This window comes from Rutilus rutilus (assembly GCF_951802725.1).
Source record: "Rutilus rutilus genome assembly, chromosome: 2".
NCBI lineage: Eukaryota > Metazoa > Chordata > Actinopteri > Cypriniformes > Leuciscidae > Rutilus > Rutilus rutilus.
This window is the reverse complement of record NC_140210.1, coordinates 13,561,249-13,585,862: the sequence shown is the minus strand read 5'-3', so window position 1 is coordinate 13,585,862 and position 24,614 is coordinate 13,561,249. Positions and strand designations below refer to the sequence as shown.

Here is a 24,614-nt window from a genome sequence, read left to right as displayed (position 1 = left end):
GTCGTAACTTCAATTTTTGGCGAAAATGAGTTATTGTACTTTTTAGGACAATAAACATAAGTTTTATCATGTAGACAAACATCAAGTTTCAATTCGATTGTTTTTTGGGTGGAATAAGATTATGTTTTTGCCGTAACTTCAAAAAGCCAAGGGGAAACTATGGTAGAAGCCCGTAACGTCAGTTACGGCTTTATGCCTTCGTTTCTCGCTGCTCCTGAACACTCGAATGAAGTTACGGGTACGCTGCCGTGAAGTTACGGCACTCTGCCTTGTTCTAACCGACCATCAAAGTATTGCCGCGCTGGAGTTAAGGGGTTATGATGTAGCAATTAAATCACCTCAGACACACACGTACATTTTTCACAGTGATTGCTTTTACAATATAATTTAAAGCTTTCAAAAATACTTCTTTATTGTATGTCATTTTGAACCACACTCCATACCAGTCAGTGGCGGTAATACACCATTTTGTTGTTTGTCAACCACCAATAAAATTTCAAAAAGAAGAAGAAGAATACTTCTTTACTCATCAATGAAGTGATTATCTGGATGAAAATTAGTGAAAAAACACAAAAATATGGAGTCGTACACATGTGCTAAAAGAGGACACAAAAGGATTTTTCGACTTAAAGTCCCCTTGAACCAGAAGTTGCAAACGACTTTTCTCCAGTGTTGTGATGTATTTCCAAGTGAAACGGAATATTGAACAGAGGGCAGGGTTTTTCTTTAGCGCTCCTTCTCTCCATTTCTGCTCATGGCAGACTAATGGTTTGAGGGGAGTGGTTAAGCGTTTTCAACTCAAGCCGCCAAACTGACGTCATCAGAAAAGGAACGCCATTTCAGACCAGAAGTAACTTTTCAGATTTTGATTAAAGATTACCACGGCAAACGATTTTTTTCTGTGTATTAACTTGCACAGATTAATTGTTCACCACAAGACTAGTAATATACGCTAACAAAGTAAATAGGGTCAATTTTGATTTCATGTCGACTTTAAAGCGGCGCTGCACAGACCAATCGGTTTATGACATCAAAGTACCGCAAGAGCGATTCAAAAGCTTATGGAGCTGTCTGCTCTAACACTCTCACAAAACTTTGATGTCATAAACTGATCGGTCTGTGCAGCACCGCTCTAAGTTGATCAAGCCTAAAATGGACACCTGTGGGTCATGCAATTTTATTGTTTAGTATTTGAGTTCTCCTCCCCTGCGATGGCATTGACCAATGAATGGGTGTCTTATTTAATATAGGTCTATAGCCTTTTTTTTTATTAATAAAATAGGCTATATTGCCTGGAGCCACCACCATAGAGGGTTAAATGGTCATTCATAAATGATTTGGAGTACAGACCTATAGCCTATGGTTGGTTTCTTTTTAAAGAAGACACTCAACACCTTATTGCTGAAGGAAAGACAGCTTCAAAAAATAAAAGCATAAAGAAGTTATAGATGATCATCTTTGCTGTAAAAAAAAATTAGCCTACAAAATGTATATTTTACAAAATAATTTTGACAATACATTTTCTAGAAAAAGCAATATGTCTAACCAAGTTGTGTTCCAAATTTAGTTGATATCACAAAAATTGAGCCCACTAAAAGGTATTGCACAGAATGAATTTTGAGTGTGATACCAAGTGTCCGGAACACTGACAGTTAACAGGTTAAACTGTGAAAGTTGTCTTTGCAAGTTAAGTTAGTGTTCAATTTTCAGGAGTCAACACTTCACATCTAATACATAAGAACAGAACACTACTATTAGCCCTTAGTTAATGCAGTTTTCAGGGGTATTTTTTCTCCAGCCAGTTGACTAGCTCAGCAGTGTCCAATCCTGCTCCTCGAGGGCCATGTTCTGCAGAGTTTATCTCAAACACACCTGAACCAGCTAAGCAAGGTCTTACTAAGCATATTAGAATATAGAATAGAATATGGTGTGTTGAGGCAAGTGTGAGCTAAACTCTGCAGGATAGTGACCCTCCAGGGCCGAGTTTGGACACCCCTGATTTAGCCTGTACCTTAAACATTACATTAGCCTACTTTATGCTTCATGTGGTCTGTCTAAAGTGGCAGCCAGTATAAATACATAAATAGCCTATTCGTACATGAATGAATAAATATCGTTGCAGTGTACTTTTAAAGTTTAAATCTTGAAGTTAAATGAAAATATTAAATATGCAAATATGTTTGAATATTGCTTTGTAAAATTACAAATATAAAATAGAGTAACCACGGATGACCAAACCTAACCGTATGTTACTGCATAAATGTGTACATTTCTTATAAATACAAATTAGTTACATCTATTTCCATTTTATAAGCGGACTTTTGTGTCATTCTGACGTAACGCTCTACCGGAAGACAGTTTGTCGCGGCCGGAAGTATTGTGTTCATGTCCGGTTCAGGTTGTGATTGTTTGGTGTGTGGCGAAGTTTTTATATTTAAGTTTGAGCATCGTGTTTTGGGGAGCCCACAAACATGACTGAGGTAAAGCGGTGAATTTGGTTAATTGGCGAGTGTTTCAGATTGGTAGTCAAGCTGCATAGTTTCGTGAATAGTTTGTGAATGAAAGCAGCGTGCCATTTTTCTGCACATGTTTGGTATTTTAGATATACAAATCTAATAGTAACATGTTTCTGTATGACTTAACCAATCATCTGATTTTGATAATCTGTGTTTTTATTCCTATAGGACGTGCAGAAGCACTCGGTCCACACGCTAGTGTTTCGCTCTTTGAAAAGGACACATGATATGTTTGTGTCGGATCATGCTAAACCAATAGCGCTGGACGAACAGAGGTAACTTAATACACAATAAATACACCATCCTGTTGCTCTCGGTTTTATTAACGTAGAAAGGTAATCTGGAACGGTGGCGATACGATGTAGCCAGAGCCGTTGAAAAAGATAGTTACGACAGCCTTTGATCGCTCCGTATGCAGCTCTCAATTTTCCAAACAAATCTGAGCTGAATGGTTTTATTAAGCGGGACAGATAGCAGCAGCTAGTGTACATATATGTAACAATATAGTACAGTTATAGTAACACTCTTTTGAGTGACACAATTAATATTTTTCTGTTTAATTTAGGATGGAAGGGGGATTGGGATTTTCATACTTTTAGATGCCACTCATATTGATCATATTCATGCGAGGAACTCCCATCCTAAAATTTAAAAGGCAGCTATAAATTATGTAAAGACACAATGTATACTGTTAAAAAAAAAAGTACAAATATTATTTGGAAAATATTTAGTAGTACTTTTTTATCATCTATTTTTTTACCTTTTATATGTAATTGTATTCATTAATATATTTATTTACTACATTTTACTTAAAGCTAATGTATATTCATTTATTTACATTAAATTTGTATTTTTATAATCATTCATATACGTATGCACAAGTGAATATAATTTTTTTCCTATTAATACCAGCCACTGCTCACTTTAACCCAAGAAAGACATTTTGTGATATTGAAAGTTGCGATTACTTTGTTTTTTCTTTTTCATTTGTGCCGTAAACAATGCTAGTTAATATTACTTGTACCTTAAATGTTTTTAGCTTCAAAATGAAGATGGCAGTGAAGATGAAAACCGAGTACAGACCTGTGTTAGACATGCCTGTGCTGAAAGAGGGCAGAGACAAAGGGCCACTCCATGCCTCTGACTCGTATGGCCAGCCGGAATACCCACTGCCTGGTACGTCTCTTTCTTTTTGGCCTTTGTTATATTAATGTTTTTTTAGTGAATCTCAAAAGGTTTGTTAGTGAAATCAGCAACATCGATTAATCAGTTTACTGTAATTGTTTTACTTTTATTAATGCAGATACTAGTCCAGATTACTTGGTGACAGGAACTCATCCATACCCATCTGCTCCAGGTAAGACTTGAGGTTTTCAATGTCCTTTCCTTTAAGCTTGAGAACCTAGATGCTGAACATTTTACACTGTTTTCTTACGAGGCCTAATCATAGAGTTTTTTTTTTTTTTTCTCTAATGTTTTCAGGAGTGGCCCTCACTGCAGACACACAGATGCAGAAGATGCCCAGTGAAGCAGGTGTTCACTCTATGGCTTTGGCTCTTCCTCCTTCTCAAGCTAGGTACTAAGCTAAACGCCAATACTTCACACTACAATCTCTCATTTTCTTCTAAAGGCCCAGGTATACGTAAGGAGTTTACTCCTTTGACCTTGAGCGTGAATAGATGTGCATGTCGTGTGTGCACTTTCTAGTGCACCATTGTTTTCAAGTGATTGACTCACTCACACATGCTAAAGTTTTGACCACTCAAGCTCTGTAATCTGTGAAAGAGAACTGATTTTGCAATCGCATGCTGTCTGAAAGGCGGCTTTGCGTGCACGCACTTCAGGTCTGAGCGAGAGTAGCGCATTGAGAGAGTTGATTTTTTTTTTTTTTTGCGCTTCCATGGTTTGAACAAACACACATACACACAATTTTCTCAAAATACCCATCTCTAGGGCCTAAAACAAACTTTTTGCTACACCTGCCAATTATCTATGCTTGTAATTTGTTTGTTTGTTCTTAATTTATTACTGACTGTACACACTTGCCTTTAATAATGTTTGAAATGTATTAGTTAGGCTTGTAGTTTTTGCTATGGGTTCGAATAACTTAGTGTTTAGTGTTTTCTTGAAGTAAAAATGGAAAGGTTTTTTTTTTTTTTTTTGGGCTGATCCGCGACTCAAAAACGTAATATGATCCTTGGGTTTTGTGATCCATTGCACTCCTATTAAAAATACCGGTTCATGAGCTGCTCATGCGTAAAAGAGCATGGTGCCGTGCTTCACTATGAAACAAGCAGTACATGTATTTTTAAATTGCAGCGTTTGTGATTTAATAATTGCACTAAGCAATATCATGATTTTGGTTGTATTTTGGTTAATCATGGGCACCTACTCTGTTCTTGATTTAAAAAAAAATTTAAACAAGATGTTTCAGTTTCTATCCACAGCCCTAAACTGATAAAAATTAATTAATATGTGGATAATTCAAGGTAAACACAAAATCCCTTAAAGGGTGCTTTAGCGTTTGCACTGTAATTGTGATGTAATCGCATGGGTTTTTGAATATCTAGTAATGTGGTTTGTGTTTCAATTGCAAAACATTTTGGACCTTGTTCTACTCCTGTATTTAGTGCTGTTCACTTGTTTGATCATTTTGAGACAAATTAAAGTGTAAATTAGATTTTTGAGATGTTTATTTTTCTTTGCTTTGTAGGCAGGAAGCCAGTCGAACTGCAGCCAGTGTGGCAGATATCCACAGACATGCAGGAGGTGCAGAGAGATCTCACCCTCCACAACACGCACTGGTGAGCACCACCTTTCATATTTGTATTTTCAGTTTTCATTTAAAAGTGTAGTAATTTAATTTAGTAATTTTATGTGCTCTAATTAGTTTTGTATGTTAATAATAGATTTTAAAATCAGAAGCACCTTTCATCCACTCAATTCTGTTTGTTTCTTGAAAGCTTGTTTCTTTGATTCTAATGTCATTTCATGAATGAGTATTTCATGTATTTTAGTAGGCTACCTAAACCTAAAAAATAATACCTACACCTTTTGTGTATCAGTATGTAGATTGTTGCACAGTTTTTCAAAGATGAATCATGAGCTTTTCCTTTTTCCTGTTGCAGTCTCTTATGGAAGGAGGCACAAAGAGTTCTGGCCTAGTGCCAAGAAAGGCTCCTACCATGCCCAAACCTCAGTGGCATCCACCATGGAAACTGTACAGAGTAAGTGCTTTGTCTCCCTCCAGGAGTTAATCAGCATTTTTGTTTACATCACACCTGAGTTCGTGAATAGAAAGTTTGTCTTTGTGCTTCATGTTATGTTGTATGTCTGTGGCTTCATTTTTAAAGACCGCACAGGTCCATAAGGGCAGTTTACAATGATGGTGTTTCATTGGTAATGACGTTCTTCTCCGGTTGTCTCTCAGGTCATCAGTGGCCATCTGGGCTGGGTGAGATCTATAGCAGTGGAGCCTGGAAACCAGTGGTTTGTGACTGGATCAGCAGACAGAACAATAAAGGTGATCTATGTGACTTCAGATTAGGGCTGCACGATTTTTATATATATATATATATATATATATAAAAAAAAAATATATATATATATAAAAAAAAAAAATATATATATATATATATATATATATATATATATATATATATATATATATATAAAAAATATAAATATAAATATATATATATATATATATATATATATATATATATATATATATATATATATAAAACAAACTGTATATATTAGAGATGCACCGATACTAAATTTCTCCGCCGTTAGCCGATTATTCAGAATGATATCGGCTGATACCGATAGTTTGTTTACTTTAAGGGGTGGTTCGGAGTAAAATCAACCTAGGGTCCTTTGCACCATGACCTTGAGCCAAACACCCCCCAGAAGCCTTTTTTCCCTTGGTTGAACATTATTAAAGTTAGAGCTTATTTAGAGAAATTAGCCGGATGGCTTAGTGCAGGCGCTAATGGATCCAAGGATGTATCTTGTAAATTACCCCACTAATAATGCCCAGAATGGTACAAAACTTATACAGTAGTTGAAATAGGTTCTGTACTCATAAAACAAGGCATTGGAAAGTTTGTAAGTACATCAGTAGTTTTTTTAAATAACACTTGCCTGACGGCTACTGCTTAACCTGGACGTCAACGTCACTTCAGTGGTTTGGGAAAAGCACATAAAAGTCCTGGCAGAAAGCGATGCATAAGGATGTAGTGTAACGACGAATTATAATTTTTTCCGAAGTGTTAACTAGGGCTGAACGATATGGACAAAATTTCATATCTTGATTTTCATGCCAGATATCTCGATATCGATACAATACGATATGACTACGTAAGTACTAAAAAAACAATACATTTAGAGTTTGTAAAATACACACTGATGTCTATGGAAGAGGTAATAATAATCCTTTCCATTATAATTCGACACGTTTTATTCATATCAGATACACATTGTGTAAGTAACTTCAATGTTTACTCTATTCTATTCCCAGTTCACCAGCCACTTACTTTTAAGTATTTCGGGAGAAGTGGATGAATTCACGTGTTGTAAACATAGAGGTTGTAAATCCAACAGATCCGATTCTCTGAACTGCGTCTGCGGCACAAACTAACACGGCGGCGCCCATCGCGCATACAGCTCAACTAACGCGATCGTTATAAAGGTGTTTAAACAACAATATACTTCCACTTGCATGTATTTGACAATCGGAATATCAAATATTTCATGCCATAGCTAACACATTTGTGAATATTCTGAATAAAAAAGGAAAAATGACATAAAAGCAGATCATCATTCATTGAGCGCTGTTGCTGCTGCGGTGTGTCACGTGACAAGCAATGACGCGTCACCATAGAAACGCCGCCCCCCCCCCTCACAGTATAGTTCCCACGTCCCTGGTAGTGTGTGCGCGCTGGGTTTAGCGGTGCATTCAAGGGCACTCGTAAAACTGATGTTTGTTGTGACTGCCAGAGTTGTATGCAGGGCGAGCGCGGAGAGGGGAAATCTATATCGTCTATATCGTTGCTTTTTTCGATAGTAATATCTTGAAAGTTCATATCTCGATATAGATACGATAACGATATATCGTTCAGCCCTAGTGTTAACTAATAATTGTTGTAAACTGGTACTACCTACAAAATATTAGTGCATTCCTGGAACTGGGCGTCGTTACAACAGATTGAGTGATTACATGAGTTATGATATGGATTTCATTAAGTTGTACTGTAGCTTTCAACATACCTTCTGATATTCATGCATTTTTTTTCTAGATATAATTTGTTTTAAAGTGGAAGAAAAAAATACTCTCGCTCCACACTGGTTCTTGAGCTGAAGCGCTACTGCCTCAGTGACGGATCTGTCACGTCACATTTAAGAACACCCTGGCTTGAACTACGGGTAAATCATAGGGTCAAATAAAGCCTGCATTAACGTCGCTATTTTTTAACTGTTAAAGCGTTATTGTCTTGTTAACTTGCCCTAAATTCAACAAGAGATTTTCTTCCCACACATTGAGTTGCAGTCTGACATTTTGCAGTCGTGCAGTTTTCCACACCCTTTTAATTGACAGGATATAATTGGCCCTGATCATTGGCTGTTTTTAAACAATCGGTCGATTATTGGCCGATACATTGTATCACTGTTTATTATGTATCACTGAATAGTGTTAAGCTTTTGTTCTGTAATGCCAGATCTGGGATCTTGCCAGCGGTAGGCTGAAGTTGTCTCTGACAGGTCACATCAGCACAGTGAGAGGTGTGGCCGTCAGCACACGCAGCCCTTACCTGTTCTCCTGCGGGGAGGACAAACAGGTTAAATGCTGGGATCTAGAGTATAACAAGGTACAAACTTTAAATACAAATACAAACAATGTGCATTCATTTTAAGCTTTACCTAAAAGATACCGACCGATATAGATACATTTTGAGTTTTGTGTTGTCCACAGGTAATAAGGCACTATCACGGTCATCTAAGTGCAGTCTATGGCCTCGACCTCCATCCTACCATTGACGTACTGGTGACCTGCAGTCGAGATGCCACAGCAAGAGTATGACCTTTTTTTTTTTTCTTTTTTTTTTTTTGTGTGATAACTGATCATGAACATGTTATGCAAAGTGGAATGTATGTTTTCTGTGTGTGGTAGGTTTGGGACATCAGGACCAAGGCAAATGTTCACACCCTTTCTGGACACACCAATACAGTGGCTACAGTCAAATGTCAAAGCGCCGAGCCACAGGTGATTACAGGTATGCATACATTTTATTTTTTTGACTCCGCCTTTTGAACAGACTTCTGCTGCTGGTGCATTTTTCAATGAAATACCATGTATTGTTCTAGGTTATGTTCATGTTTCATGTGCTTTATTTCCCGTCTTTAGGAAGTCATGACACCACCATTAGACTCTGGGATTTGATCGCTGGCAAGACAAGAGCCACACTGACTAACCACAAAAAGTCTGTCAGAGCGTTGGTGCTCCATCCCAGGCAGTATGTTGAACAAAGTCATTTTTTTAAGAAACATGATTAACATGACTAATATAAATTTAGTAAACCTGTAAACAGAATAAAGTAATAAATTAAGGCCCTATGAAATGCACTTTTATTTTTTCTCATATTTTTTTTAGCTTGCCATAATCTGCATTTCCATTCCACATTAATTTTTACTGGATTATGTGTTTTTGGTTAAATTAAATGTATTCATTCATATAATGCTGCTTTCAATAATTTAATAGAATTATTATTTAAAGTTATATTAATGTATTATATCATGCATTCAGTTAAAAAAAAGAGCTAAAAAGATATTCTGACTGAAGACCTTTTTTTTTTTTTTGCCATAATTTGTCAAATTTAATTCAGTTTGTGTTTTCCATATCACAGAAAGCATATGGCCCTGATCAAATACATCAGTTACATATTGTTGGTTATCTCCCACACTAACTAAGTTCCAGTTCCCTGGATCGGTTTCAAAGTATTCTTGTCTTTTTAAAATCATATCCTCTCGTTAACAGGTACACCTTTGCCTCTGGCTCTCCAGATAACATTAAGCAGTGGAAGTTTCCTGATGGGAACTTCATCCAAAATCTTTCAGGACACAATGCCATTATCAACACACTGGCTGTCAATTCAGATGGTGTTCTGGTGTCAGGAGGTGAAATGCTCCTTCAAACGATTTATGTTGCAATGCCAGTCATGCTAAAACAATTAATTGTATTTAAACCATATTGAATTTCTACTATATTTGTTTCCCCTTTGTCTTGTCTGGGCTGCATTTAACTCCACTTTTAAACATATACTTGCAAACTTCCATAATCACTTCTCCTCAGGGGAATCCCGGCCGCCATTTTGAAGCGCGTTCAGCTTCGTCAAGTGGATGAGGGAAGTTTATTTGGACAGACCCTCGACGACTCAATTTTGTCAGAGGGAGCGAGTCTACTGATATGTATCACTTTAGGCAGATCCACAGATCCAATGCAACACGATTGGGACATCACACCCAATAAACTGGCAACCCCGGTCTCCACGGTGGGCTCCAGAGTAGATTCCAAGTGATCAAGGGCTTAGGGTGTTCCATTTAAACCCATTGCAAGGGTTCTGCCAGTTGTGGGCTCTCGTGCAACTCAAGCAATGATGGTCATCCATGTGAAAGAGACGAAGGGTAGTTAGTGAGGGAAAGGCATAAAAAGTGGACTTAAAAGCAGCCTTTTTTTATTTACTTTTGTCCCTCAATTGTTGCATCTTGTTCTGACTATCCTTTCTATTGTTTTTCACATCAGCTGATAATGGAACTATTCACATGTGGGACTGGAGGACTGGCTACAACTTCCAGAGGATTCATGCAGCAGTGCAGCCCGGTTCTCTGGACAGCGAGTCAGGGATTTTTGCATGCGTGTTTGATCAGTCTGAGAGTCGGCTCATAACAGCAGAGGCTGACAAAACCATTAAGGTCTACAAAGAGGACGAAACAGCTGTAAGTTCACTAGTAATACTAGTTTAAAACTAAGTATAATTAATTAAAATAACACATTGACTGTTAAATGTTTATGAGGGAAAAAGGTTATAGTGAATTTAAAATCCTCGAAGAGTTCTCTAAACATTTAAGTTCTTGATTGAAGAGAACTGCCTTGATGTGATTTTTGCAATTTTTCAGTTTTAATTTTTCATTGATAAATATATATATATTTTTTTCTTTCAGACTGAAGAATCCCACCCAGTTAATTGGAAACCTGAGATCCTGAAGAGAAAAAGATTTTAGGGTTATTGGAATTTTTTTTTTTTTTTTTTTTTGTATCTAATTATTATTATTTTTTTTATCCTTTTCATTTTGTTACATTTTAGCTGGCTGATTTCTATGGCAATGTCTGCTTAAAGGTTGTATCAGTGATTTCAGGCCCAAAATTGTTTATCACATTCATCTAATCTTTCCTAACGATCCGCTAGCTGCCCGCCCCATAAGCATGCCGTCAAAAAAACGCGTCGTTAGGAAAGATTAGATGAATGTGAATTATTTTTTTTTTGGGCCTGAAATCACTGACGCCTTTAAGGCGTAAACAAACAACACTTTAAGTGAAGTCAGGAGACACTTGAGATCAGATGGGACATTTTGCTTTGCTCTACCTATCTAAATAACAATATGAATATTGCGGTTGTATACATGAGGAAAAGTTTCTTCCCTGTCTACTCCAAACACCATTTGCAGGTCTATGTGACACGGTCTGCCCAGCTGTTCATTCTGAACTTCAATAAATCCTACAGAATAATAATGTTCTATTTCAGATCTGTGCATTGTTGCTGATCTCAATCAGTGACAAACAATACAAATGTCATTTTGCATATGTATTTTTTTATTATAATTTTTTTTTTTTAATTTACAGCGAATTCCTGGAAATTTAAAAAAAGGAAAAATCCTATACCATGTATCTCTCATGTCTGGAAAAATGTATTTCCTGACGAAATATTTTGTAAAATAAAGAACCCTAGTTTAAAACCCATTGTTTTCATCCTATTGAACTGATCTTCATCATTTCATGAAAGGCATAAATTCAAGAACAAAAAGTTGAACCTCTAGTGCCCTCATTCACGAATAGATTTTTTTTATGTGCTTATATACTACTGTGCGTTTCAGCTTTTGCAGTTTCTGCAATTATGTGAAAATGTATATTTTATTCAGTTTTTACTTTATTCAGTTTTTTTTTTATAGTGTTTTTTTGCAACAAAAGAAGGTAATAATCATTCACATATTACCCAATGATTAAACTTACCCCTTGTCCTGATAGTTTACCCCTAATATAAGCAAAACATTAACAGCGATGTTAAGGTTCCAGATAGAGTTGTATTTCTGACACAAACTACAGGTACATCTCTACTGATGGATTCATAATAGGTGAGATACAAAAAGTCATTGCTATGAGCTTGATGGCAATAAACTGTCCAGACATTTTAATTAATCAAGACTGATAGTGTTACATAAAAAATTCACAACCACAATGCAAACAAGAAGGCACTTGTTTCCTGTGTCAAAATTGCTGACTCAATATTTATTTATTGATGCTCCACAGCAGGGATGATGAAATCCTTGCATCATTCAGGGAGCTTGGAGTGCAGCCTGATCGGGGTGTTCTATCACAGTACTGGGGCAATATTGACTTACTGACCATGTGGTCCACAACTCCTACACGGAGGTTAACACACCTACACAAAACCTGAATAACAAACAATGATGCACTCCCATGTTCAAATTTTGAATAGGGTGGATGTTTGTAACAGGCAAAGAAAATGGTAAACATAAGAAATAATTTTCTGAGCCGTAGTGTTTTTTTTTTTTACAACGTATTTTGATACCCTTTTTAATTAAACTACTCTACAGTGTAATTACACAAAAAGTAATATCAATTAGGTTTAGGTTTCGGCTAAGTGTTAGTTGCTTGTAATTATGCATAATGTATTATTACAACAGTAATTACGTGTAACCTGTGTAACTAGGACACATTAAAATAAAGTGTTACCCATTTTTTTTTTTGTTATGAAGGTTCTATGTATCTGTTTTTTAAATATAAAATGAAAATAAAATTTGTGTACTGTGGGATTACAAATTTAAGAATCTGTATAAAATCTGCTGATCTTATGTCCTTACCTAACATAACATGAAAAACTAAGGTAGAGTACGTTGAATTTAGCATTTAAGGTTATGATGATGATATCAGCTGTTAAGCAAAGTTTCCAGCAAGAGATTCCTGCCAGTCCTGTTCTCTGTATTGTAAATTAAATGAGTCAGATTACTGAGACTCTCACCCTTTTTCTTTAATGGCTCTTGGAGCCCTTGTCCCAGTCTTTGAATAGTTATGCTGATTGGATTAGGATTGGTAACACTCTAGAGTCTGGGGCGAGTTCCTGTATCTGTATACGTCATTTGCATGCTTTGTTTAACGTCGTCACCTAGGTGCTTTGTCTCCATTTCTAAGCACTGCCCTCTAAATGTACACTCACCTAAAGGATTATTAGGAACACTATACTAATACTGTGTTTGACACCCTTTCGCCTTCAGAACTGCCTTAATTCACCGTGGCATTGATTCAACAAGGTGCTGAAAGCATTCTTTAGAAATGTTGGCCTATATTGATATGATAGCATCTTGCAGTTGATGGAGATTTGTGGGATGCACATCCAGGGCACGAAGCTCCCGTTCCACCACATCCCAAAGATGCTCTATTGGGTTGAGATCTGGTGACTGTGGGGGCCATTTTAGTACAGTGAACTCATTGTCATGTTCAAGAAACCAGTTTGAAATGATTCAAGCTTTGTGACATGGTGCATTATCCTGCGGGAAGTAGCCATCAGAGGATGGGTACATGGTGGTCATAAAGGGATGGACATGGTCAGAAACAATGCTCAGGTAGGCCGTGGCATTTAAACGATGCCCAATTGGCACTAAGGGGCCTAAAGTGTGCCAAGAAAACATCCCCCACACCATTACACCACCACCACCAGCCTGCACAGTGGTAACAAGGCATGATGGATCCATGTTCTCATTCTGTTTACGCCAAATTCTGACTCTACCATCTGAATGTCTCAACAGAAATCGAGACTCATCAGACCAGGCAACATTTTTCCAGTCTTCAACTGTCCAATTTTGGTGAGCTCGTGCAAATTGTAGCCTCTTTTTCCTATTTGTAGTGGAGATGAGTGGTACCCGGGTGGGGTCTTCTGCTGTTGTAGCCCATCCGCCTCAAGGTTGTGCGTGTTGTGGCTTCACAAATGCTTTGCTGCATACCTCGGTTGTAACAAGTGGTTATTTCAGTCAAAGTATCTCTTCTATCAGCTTGAATCAGTCGGCCCATTCTCCTCTGGCCTCTAGCATCAACAAGGCATTTACGCCCACAGGACTGCCGCATACTGGATGTTTTTCCCTTTTCACACCATTCTTTGTAAACCCTAGAAATGGTTGTGCGTGAAAATCCCAGTAACTGAGCAGATTGTGAAATACTCAGACCGGCCTGTCTGGCACCAACAACCATGCCACGCTCAAAATTGCTTAAATCACCTTTCTTTCCCATTCTGACATTCAGTTTGGAGTTCAGGAGATTGTCTTGACCAGGACCACACCCCTAAATGCACTGAAGCAACTGCCATGTGATTGGTTGATTAGATAATTGCATTAATGAGAAATTGAACAGGTGTTCCTAATAATCCTTTAGGTAAGTGTATATAAACTACAATGTACACTGCCTTAGTTAGACTTGATTACTGCAGCTACCGACAGCTCGTGTTCTCAATAAAGAATCCTGCTGAAGATACAACCAAGTCTCCTGGTCTTCGCTTCTGAGTTTCCTACAGTCCTTTGTGACATACCTAATTTGAACTTCACCAACATTGTCAGTGATCACTATATTAAGTAAAGAGAACTACAGAATACCTTTCATTTACAAAAGACAGAGAATTTTTATTAATTCATTGACAGGTGCAATGCAATGTTAGACCATTTCATTTTCATGAGTTGATTGAATTTAAAAACATGACCAACATGACTTTTGACAAGAAGCTTTTGCAGACCTAATTTTTGAAGAATGGAAAATATCAGACACCAATAGACATGTTTACACTCACTTGAAAATGCTTTGCCCATGTCATTCCCATGTATTTCAACAATTGCTTCACAAAAACAAAATGATATCTCAGAACAATGGGGAGAGCTTTGGTAAGGCCTTTAAATGTCTCCCAGGCCTCCAAATTGCTTGGCACCGCTGTGCTGCCCTCCAGCAGTGATTCTGTTAACAGGAATGATCTTCATGGTGGTCTCCTTCAGAGAATACCAGCGACTGTGCCACGTGGCCCAGATAATGCCGTTGTCATATCCCTGCTCTGTGTCTTTCTCTGTGTACTTGCCACCTGTAAAGACAGAAAAAAATACATCAGTAATGAGATCAGTATAATATTGATGGATTTTGGAAGGAAGACCATCTCCTATGAAGAGGAAAGAGTGTAATGGTTTACCCTGGAAGTATTTTCCATTGAGATGAGCAGCATGGCAGCGGTTCATCCACCAGCCAGACCCTTCCTGCAAGGCACAGTTTTCCCCGAACTTGTCATTGTCTTTGTCAGGTGTACTGAACTGCATGCCATTGTGAGATGTGTAGATTTTGTCACTGGGATCGTCGCCAAAGTCGTAACCATCAAAGGCATCACCAGCATCTCCGCCAAAGTAATAAGCATACGTCAAGCGGTATGCATCAACTTCTGGTCCAAGTTTGAAAGTGTGGTAGTCGGCATACCTGAGAAGGCAAGTTTTACAAGACAGAATTTGTGACAAACACTCAGCCTATTGATTGCTGTGCACCCTAATGTTCAGCAGCGTGTTTGATCTGACTGAAGAGGTCATGAAATGTCACTTGACAAAAATCAATTTTGGTAGCAGAGCAAAGTCCTGTTTGACAACTGCAGATAAAGAAAACTCTTGCATTTGGAATTCATGGATAAATCTTGCTTAGGTTTGACACTAAATTGATGTCCAAAATTAAACACAATTCCTGTAACCCAAACCATAGAAAGTCAGTTTGGATAAAAGTATTCCAAATGCAAAAATGCAAAAATAAAATGATTGTGGAACTCCACTTGTGAGATTCAAACATAAGTAAGAGTAAGAAAAACTCATGTTTTCCCATGGTTCATTACTTTTTGTTGCCTTCCCAATCGACCATCTCTATCCTTAGCACATAAGGCACGCTGGACTGAACCGACAGCAGATGCATCTTCTCATTCCCCAGCCAGAACTCTGTTCTGTCATCTGGTGAGAGGTACCCAAAGCCTTCCTTATACTGAATCCAATTTTTGTTGAAGTCAACGCTGCCATCCCGTCTCTGAAAAACATGTAATTAATTTTGATTGATCAATAAAGTAGCATGCATTTGTAACTGGTCCTACTCACACCACATCAAGTGGGATTAGAGCCAGCGTCAACCGGCATGGGAGACAGGTGTGGTAAAAAGAATGTAAGAAGCATGTAAAGTCTGTCTTTTGTGTACCTCTTGAGGCCAGGGGAGTGAAGTTTACCTGAACAACTACTGGACTCACCACCCTAAACCTCACTCTCATCTGGGTCACGGCACCAACGGCCCTGTATCTCTTTTTTTTTTTAAAGGAAATTGAGTGACTGTGCATTGTCTGTTGTGTTGCGTACCCTCTGAAGTACAGTCCATCCACGTCCAAAGCTGTCTATCTCACAGTAGACCAGGAACGCCTCAGGAGCCCTGGCTGGTTTCACATAGTAGAGCCCACTGACCTTACCACCTTTGTTTGCAATGTCCTGACAATCTGGGGAAAAGTACACATAATTCAGCTCTCTAATCGTATGTAAAGAAAATTCACCATGTCAAATGTCATTAAGATGTTTAAATGCTGATTTTACCTTTGCCTGTGACTGTCTGAATCTCCACAGTGTCTTTGCAGGGCTCTTTGCACAACTGGTCCAGCTGGAGAGACATCTGCTTTAAATCAGTTATTCGTTTCTCATTAGCCTGTAGGATTGACTGCAGTTGACTGGGGAGGGGGAATAAAAAAAAAAGTATATTTAATAAGACTATTGATTTATATAATGACATTTAATAAACTATCAGGACATTAAAAAAGTGGTATAAAAAAAACAAGAAAAAGTACTCACTATATTTGATCTTCCTGAGCGAGAATGCTTTTCTCAAATCGCAATACATCATCCAGCATGCTTGAAGATTTTTTGATGTATGTATCTGACAAAAGGATTGTGATTAGCCTCATGAAAATCAAGTGAAGTTTAACATTTATTTTAAAAATACAATTCATACATACAATGACTATTCAATGATAAGCACGTTTTACTTTCTGTATTTAAATTAAGTTTTATTAGACAAGCAAAAAAAAAAATAATTCTGTAATTTTTAAGGCCAGACAAGTCATTTGGTGAGGTCAATTTGTAAAGAAAGACTACACGCCTGTGTACATATATATTCAAATGTGCATACCTACAGACTAAACACGTAATACGCATGTGCACTGTCAGCGTTTTCATAGATTTGCATTTTTGAAGTTTTACGCGGAGATGATAACGTTTAAAAAAATTATGATTGACATTTTAAATAAATAAATAAACTATTATATTTACTTTTTTTCAAAGTAACAAGACACAAACACACACACACACACATATGTATTCAAGGTGTTGGAAAAATATGTTATTTGTTGCTTACACCACATGGCAATTTTCATGACATTCAGGGCCCTTATCTATAATTTCAAATAACAGAAACCTGCATCAACCCAGCAGGAGCAGATTTAAAAATCTCAAAAGCTCATCCGAGACAACTGTAACTGTAAACACATGTTTTGCATTTTGCACCTAATTAATGAAAAATTGTGCTACCTGGTGCTTGTTTTTGTGCTTGTGTTTCTGAGTCTTTCAGATAGACCACTTTGTCCTGCGCTCCTCTGGTAAGGTTGGCGATCTCCTCCAAATCCTGTTCCATTTCATCCAGCTTTCTGTCTATATCAGGCTTGTACCTCTGTAGGTAATCAGCAACTCCACATGTGGTAGGGCAGTATGTCCCCTGAGAAAGTAAGGACGGAGAGTGACTGTTAAACCAATGACTGTTACAATGTAGCATTTTAATTGTTGAGTTTATTACTTAAAACAATCCAGAGCAGACAATCTGTACTTACAAACCCATCATTTGGGTTACACAAATCTTGCGACGGTGAATAGTCCCCTCTCATTTGCTTTAGGTGAAAAAGGGAGAAAAGACAATCAGTAAAAGGCATTATAACATATTTACTATTACAATAATAATAATAAAAAGTCTCACCGCTGATGTTAATGTGGACAGCAGCAGGATGGAAGCAACCACATGCATTAACGAGGCCATGTTGGACCTGCAATCTGTGTGGTGTACCCTTGAGATTGTGTGGGACTGTTGTCTGCCGCAGGATATTTATCCGAACAAGGTCCTCCTCAGAAATGAAGATAACAGTCCACTATGCAAATAAAAGCTAACACAATCCTTCTCTTACTCACTGTCTGAATCAGAACTAACCGTAAATGATACAGAGATGGGACATTGTGTTCAATTCCTGCAAATGTACATACATAAGCAGAGACAACTTGTAAGGGTTTCATTACTGGTACCTGAACATTATATCGATCAGGGTTATTCAACCTTGTTCAGACCAAGAACATTTTGGGGGTTTTATATTGTAAAGAAATACTGCTGGTATTTAAGCCTTGACCATAGTAAACATTAAACATGCATTTTAGTCAGGGATTAGGCTAAAGCCCTGTCTGTGAAACAAAACTGAACTGAAGCTTATTTAGCTTTGGTTGAAGTTAACTTAATGTTTTATGTTTCTTATTTTTTTCTCCCTAAAAACAATTAGATTAATTAGACTAAATTATACTAATTGGTGGACCCCCTGCACTATCCCCTTTTAAGGACCTTTAGATTCAATTTTATGCCTTCCAGCAATTGAATCACTGCTTTGTTAAAAATTGTTTTTCCTAATACATAATCATAATACAGGCATAAACAAGCCAACAAACCAAAAAGACAAACACAGATCCATTGCTACAGAGCTAATGGGTCATTATCCAATTTTAAGTTAATGATTTGTAAGTGTTTTCTTTTCCAATAATTTGAGATTAAATGTTCCACAAATCTCTACACCACATGTACACACACACACAGACAGACACTTTTGCTGACGTTTTAATCTCTGCCACCTGAGTCACTGAGGCAAAATTGTCTTTCTTTATTTGGTAATGACCAAAGCACACACACACACACACACACACACACACACACACATACACACACACAAAACAGGTTGAATAATGTGATATGAATATTGAATATTAAGCAGTATTTTAACCTATTACCAAACAAATTTTAACAGCCTGATTGATCATTTGAAACTTTAGTTATAAACTTTTTGTGAATTTGGTGTCTTAATACCACTAGTAAAATTGAATCGCTCTGAATATCAATATTGTTGCTCAATACTTGTATATGTTTCCAAAGCTACAAACATCAGTACCAAAGGTGAGAACATGTCTTCACCAACTAAACCACTAGGGGATGTTGCAAATCAAAAGTATTACATGATCCTTGTTACCAGAGAAGCAATACACACATTTGCATCTGTTTAAAATTAATATAGCCCTAAGCTACTTGATATACAGATACTTGTATACTCATCTGAATGGATAAAAATGAATTAGTTTCAATAAGCTAAATTGAGGTACATTTGTAAACTGGTGAGTAATAATTAGAAGGTATGCAAACACACAAATCTTGTATCTGAAAAATCATATTGGTTACTTTTTTGTGTAAATGTGTCTCCAGGAACCTTTTATGTAAGCATAAAGAAAGAGTCTTGTAGTCTTTATGTGTTTGTATTTTCCTTGTAGATGGTCCCTTCGGACTTGTCTCTTAGCCAATAGCTCATAGAGATCAATTTATATTATAAAGCACGTTTTGAGGAAAATTAGGTTGTAGCTCATTGTCTACGTTACTATGATTAGAAATAGGTGTCATTCGTGTTTTAACAACGTTTAGCTCACAAGTTATTGATCCGGGAAGGTCAAATCTATGAATATATTGCCAACTTTACTGCTGGCAATTTTTACTAACTCCTTGAGTTAAGCACTGACCGCATTTCTTTATATTTCTTTATATAAATTCAAATACTATGAACCGCTCCACTGTTACAGTTTTTTTTTCGATTGCTAAACGACAGTGGGCACAACTGGAGTCACATGCGCAAAACTCTAACTACAGTCTGCACAGCAGCAGTTCATGTGGACCAAACTCTAGTTCGTTTTTCATTGCTTGAACACAGTTTTCAAAACTCTACACTTATCCCATGACTTTAACCACAACCTGCACAACACAGTGGATTTACAGCACTTTGTTCAAATGCTAACACACTGCTGTCAAAACTGTGAACCACACATTCAAAACAGAATAGATTTCAGCCTTGTGCAATTCAAACACTGCTGATTGCAATTTCATCTGAAAGTCACCATGTCCCTTTAGGGGCTTCGTAGAATCTGAATGCAGTAGCACAAATTATTAATATTATTATTACAACAAATTTTTATATATACTTTTTATATAGACATTTCTTTCTTCTGTGGAACACATTTTGGTGGGTTTATAAATAACATGAGTGTAGTGGTAAAATTAATGTTCAGTGTTTCCAATTTTGTCCCTTGTTTATTGTCCACTGTGGGAGATGTTGATGCAATGTTTTCTTGATGCTTGCAAAGTGGCATGAATAGATTCAGAGGCCCATTAAGGATTCAAACAATGACTTAAGTTTATCAAAATAAAGATGGATTGCAACAAAAACCAAACAACTTATATACTGCTTTGCAAGTGTGTTAAACCATGCCATCCTGACTCCATGTGCAAGGTCAAAAGAGCGCCAGCGCCCCCCTCCTGTCAGGGGTGGCATATCCTTTAAATGTTATTTCCCCTCACGCATATAGAGGGCACAATCTCACAGAAATAAACAATATTATAACCAAAAGATTTTGAAATGAACACATTTGTAAAAACTAAAATAGTAAGTATGACTCCTACAATGAAGGTGAGTAAATGTTGAGAGTGAAATATCGCTTTAACCATCATCATGCTCTTTAGACTAGATTCCTTGTCAATTTTTTTTATTTACTGTAGGAAAATAACACATGCAAGTTTCTATTAAAGTCTGAAGTCTAAGCTAAGAAAAGCTGCACAGCCGGTAAACCTTTGTTTTGTAAGGACTGTATTGCAAATGCATGTTGAGAGGTGCAATGAAAGCATTCGACTAACAAATCAAATTTTGTAGCATCCATGCATGAGGAGTTTTGTGACAAATCTCCAGCTGCCATTGGAAAAGATAAAACTATTATAAACAATAAGTGATAAACAATATTCAGTGAGTCAAGCAAAGGTCAGCACTGTTTTTCTTCTTTAACTGTGGTAGCAGTAATAGGTGTTTAAATGAAGACTGATCTCATTCTCATTTAAAGCTCTTAATTAAAACAAACCTGATTCGATACAATCAGCTTTAAGACATAAACATACTGGATTCAGTGTAAAATACAAAGAGAGAAGCTGATCTACAATAAATCCACAGAGTTGTCCAAAGCAGTACCTGGTGAAATGTTAAAGCTGTATTTACTGGAGTTTGGATTTGCAGCTTTGTACCCTTGCAGGTCATGGCAGTGGGTCTAAAGAGAGCTTTATTCTTTACATTGCTACAAAGATTCAAAACAGGCTTTCTTCATTCTGTTTTTTTTTTTGACTCTGCCAATAACATCAATAAAGTGACCAGGCTGTGACCTGATTTTATGGTGCGAAACCATTTTGAACGTGGTAGACGACAGATATAAGGCATGGCTGACCTGAGAGTCAACTTGAGCGTCTGTGAACTTAAACAACTCTGAACTGTGCCTGAACCTCTCTCAAAACCAGATGGAGAGCTGCTTCCATTTCACAAGTCCCAAGAAGCAGCCTGCCAACTCTGTAGTCTCCCAAACAAATGATAAGAAATGTCACCACCATTGCAGCCATCATGGAAGGTCATTGCCGTCTAAACTGTACTGAAACGCACACAAAGTCTTAGGTCATTTTGAGGTTACTTAGTATAATGCCTGAACTAAGTTTCCGCCTACATACCAGGCTGAAGTCTGCAAAACTGCCAGGCTTGTAATTTTTATTGGTTTGTATACAAATGGCATATTGTATTGTGAGGACTATGGAAAAATGCTATAAAGGCCTGTTCACCAAATATTAAGATAATAACTAAAGATAAGTATATTTGCATCCACACCAACACACAATAACGTTCTGTTTATTATAAGCGATTTGTATTACCTGTACATTTGATCACACTTTTTTACGTCATCACATTTTATGTCATAAGGAACGTGAAATGTAATGCTGTATTAGCCTGTTATTGATATGTGACTATTTGACAAATGATTTGGTGGGTTAATGTTTTTTAACCTTTAACCCACCAAACAGTTTAACCAAACAGTTTTACGTGTTTAAAACAATGGTACTAAAAGTACATTTGAACGAACCCACAGTCTTTGCAAGTAATGGCTGAATATTTTAAACACATACTGTATTTAATTTCACTGCCATAGACTTGGTCACCAGACTTGATAAAAAAGCATTACTGAAGTATAAACAAAGTGTAGTATAACTGTATGTGTACAATAAATAATATACTTTTGCTTACCTGTCTATTAAAACACATGCGAGAGCGGAGTTTCTGTCAAGTCTAAGTTTGTAGCGAAGCTCTCTCCATCTCGAAAACGCGGCCCATTGAAACAGCCTCTAATGAGGCACCTATGTGTATATATACATCTATGGTTTCTACAAGCGGAAACTTTGGATAGTGCGGATATTACGTCATTGATGTAACACGGGACGAGCCATTATTTAAAACTGGAATTTCTCTGCATTTACAAATCCTTGGGAACTTTTGGGATAATGTAAGTACACAACTGCATTAAATATATCACACTATATTTCACATATATTACAAAGTGTTTTTTGGGATATTTTATTACACAAATCTTACATATTGTGCCTTTAATACAATGTGGTGTAGAACTAAACATAAGTAGCTCAGCTATGCTCCATCAAGACCCAAACATGAAAATCCTCACTTCCCAGAATGGTGGATCTGGTGAAGAAGCTGCCAGAGATAAAAAAAATTATTTTGAAGATGTTGAAAACGATAGTTTTGAGAACATGGTTGAGATTGTGAATGAGTCAGATGCTGAATGTACTTGGGCAGTCTGCTCAAATTGAACCCTTTGAAGATTTAAAAGTAACAAAAAATGCTTTATTTTATTATTTTGTAATTGTTATGAAAATATCAGCAGTTTTATACTAGGCTATTGCAGCAGTTAGATATCATCCATTTTGGAAATAGATCCGGGTCACTAAAGACCCGAATATGTAATAATGATTGCAGAACATTCATGAATTTAAGGGTTAACATTTAACCCTGTAGTGCTTTTTTTACTTTACGAGCAAAAAATAACGTTTTTAATTTTGTCAATTCAAATACATTTGGCAAATCAATTAAATTAAGTTTAATTTAGTTTTTTTATTCGTTGTCATCTTGGACTTGAAATGACAGCCAGTTAATTCTGAAAAAACTCTTCCTAACTCCCCCCTGGATCTCTCCAATGGTTGATTTGAATGAAAATTGCAAAATCACAATAGGTTATGCATTGTTATTGTGATGTTTGCTGAACCATCATGACTTCAGGTGACATGTGTGTTAAAAACTGCAGTAACGTAATTAAGTTTTAATTTTATTCATTCATTTATTTATTTTTTGAATAGAAAACTGCTTCTAATGTTTCCCAATGGGATTGTTTATGCTCATGCAAAGCAGTTTCTCAGGTTTACCTCTCCTGTCTATTTGATTTACTGAAGTCCTCTATCTTCTTTCTTCCACTTTAATCCGTCTCCCTGAATTATGTAAACAGGATTGGAAGGAACCAGCACTGAAAGGAAAATCAATAAATGCACAAAAACAGTAGTGAGAGTTAAGTATAGTGCATTTGTTTTCTCAACAAGAGTACTCTTATCTGGAATCCCATAAATATGATCACAGTGAATTTGTAAGTGGGAGGTCTTAGCAAGGGCAGTGTAAGTTCAGCGGCCATCACTTCAAGTGTAGTTCTGCAATGACCGCAGTTTCACATCTGCCCTGAAGACCTCAGACTGCCTGGTGAGCACAGCTGCCAAATATTTAACACAAAATAAATGTCTTTGAAGGCCACAATAATGAAAATGAATTTACTATTTATCTGGTTTATACTAAACAAGATGGGTATGGACAGATAATTTTGTATAAATAAGGAAACAGAAGACAGTGAACGTGATCACAAACTTGTGTTTATTTTATTTTTTTAAATAAAGGATCTCCATTTTGTTGCATCAGTAAACTGTTGGTGATTTTTCTTGCATTGGTGTTTTAACTATTGCACTTAATAGATATGTGTATGAAAAATGCCCACTTAACAAAAAGTTTTCACAGCCAAAAGCCTGTGCTACTGGACATACAGCACCTTTAAAACTGTTCTAGGTGCAATGACATTTAGATCAGTTCACATCTTAGTTGAACAAAGGAAAACAAAACTGGCCTGTAATTAGCTATTACAGGTGCCTTGAAAGATTTATTGGTTCCTTCTGGTGTTACCATCTGGACATATATGTTAGACCATTTTTAGACCTTATGATTACTTTATTACAGCTGTACCTTCATTACCTCTCCCAGTTTGTCTAATGAACTGGTAGCAATCTTACACAGAACCACTGTGTAGGCAGACTTCTCATGTTAAAATTTGCTGATCTCTATTTTATTTGAATAATGTTGTATTGATTCTGAACCAATGGCATTGCTTGCTTTTGTATTATAAGCTAAAAGGAAGAAGGAGAAATAATTATGTGAGATTAATGTTTATAAGATTCATGAAAAATGTATGAACAAAAAATAAAGTTTTTATCATTGTGGACAAAAAATAATAATCTTGTAGTGT

General features: G+C 36.8%; 2 protein-coding genes across 2 annotated transcripts; one reads left to right on the top strand and one right to left on the bottom strand.

Moving 5' to 3' along the window:
- Positions 1–2,336: 2,336 nt before the first annotated feature.
- On the top strand, positions 2,337–11,531 carry plrg1 (pleiotropic regulator 1). The gene is made up of 15 exons (XM_084401775.1): positions 2,337–2,480; positions 2,685–2,791; positions 3,556–3,692; positions 3,820–3,873; positions 3,999–4,092; positions 5,230–5,320; positions 5,645–5,743; positions 5,947–6,039; positions 8,237–8,386; positions 8,491–8,592; positions 8,689–8,791; positions 8,923–9,031; positions 9,553–9,692; positions 10,318–10,511; positions 10,737–11,531. Exons 1-15 carry the CDS (start codon positions 2,472–2,474, stop codon positions 10,794–10,796), a joined length of 1,542 nt encoding a protein of 513 aa, XP_084257901.1. The 5' UTR covers positions 2,337–2,471; the 3' UTR covers positions 10,797–11,531.
- Positions 11,532–14,454: 2,923 nt separating this feature from the next.
- On the bottom strand, positions 14,455–18,172 carry fgg (fibrinogen gamma chain). The gene is made up of 9 exons (XM_084402066.1): positions 17,869–18,172; positions 17,726–17,782; positions 17,430–17,613; positions 16,695–16,779; positions 16,443–16,573; positions 16,215–16,348; positions 15,710–15,894; positions 15,032–15,309; positions 14,455–14,926 (listed from the first exon to the last, which is right to left on the bottom strand). The coding sequence occupies exons 1-9, from the start codon at positions 17,926–17,928 to the stop codon at positions 14,745–14,747; spliced, it is 1,296 nt and encodes a 431-aa protein (XP_084258192.1). The 5' UTR covers positions 17,929–18,172; the 3' UTR covers positions 14,455–14,744.
- Positions 18,173–24,614: the final 6,442 nt, after the last annotated feature.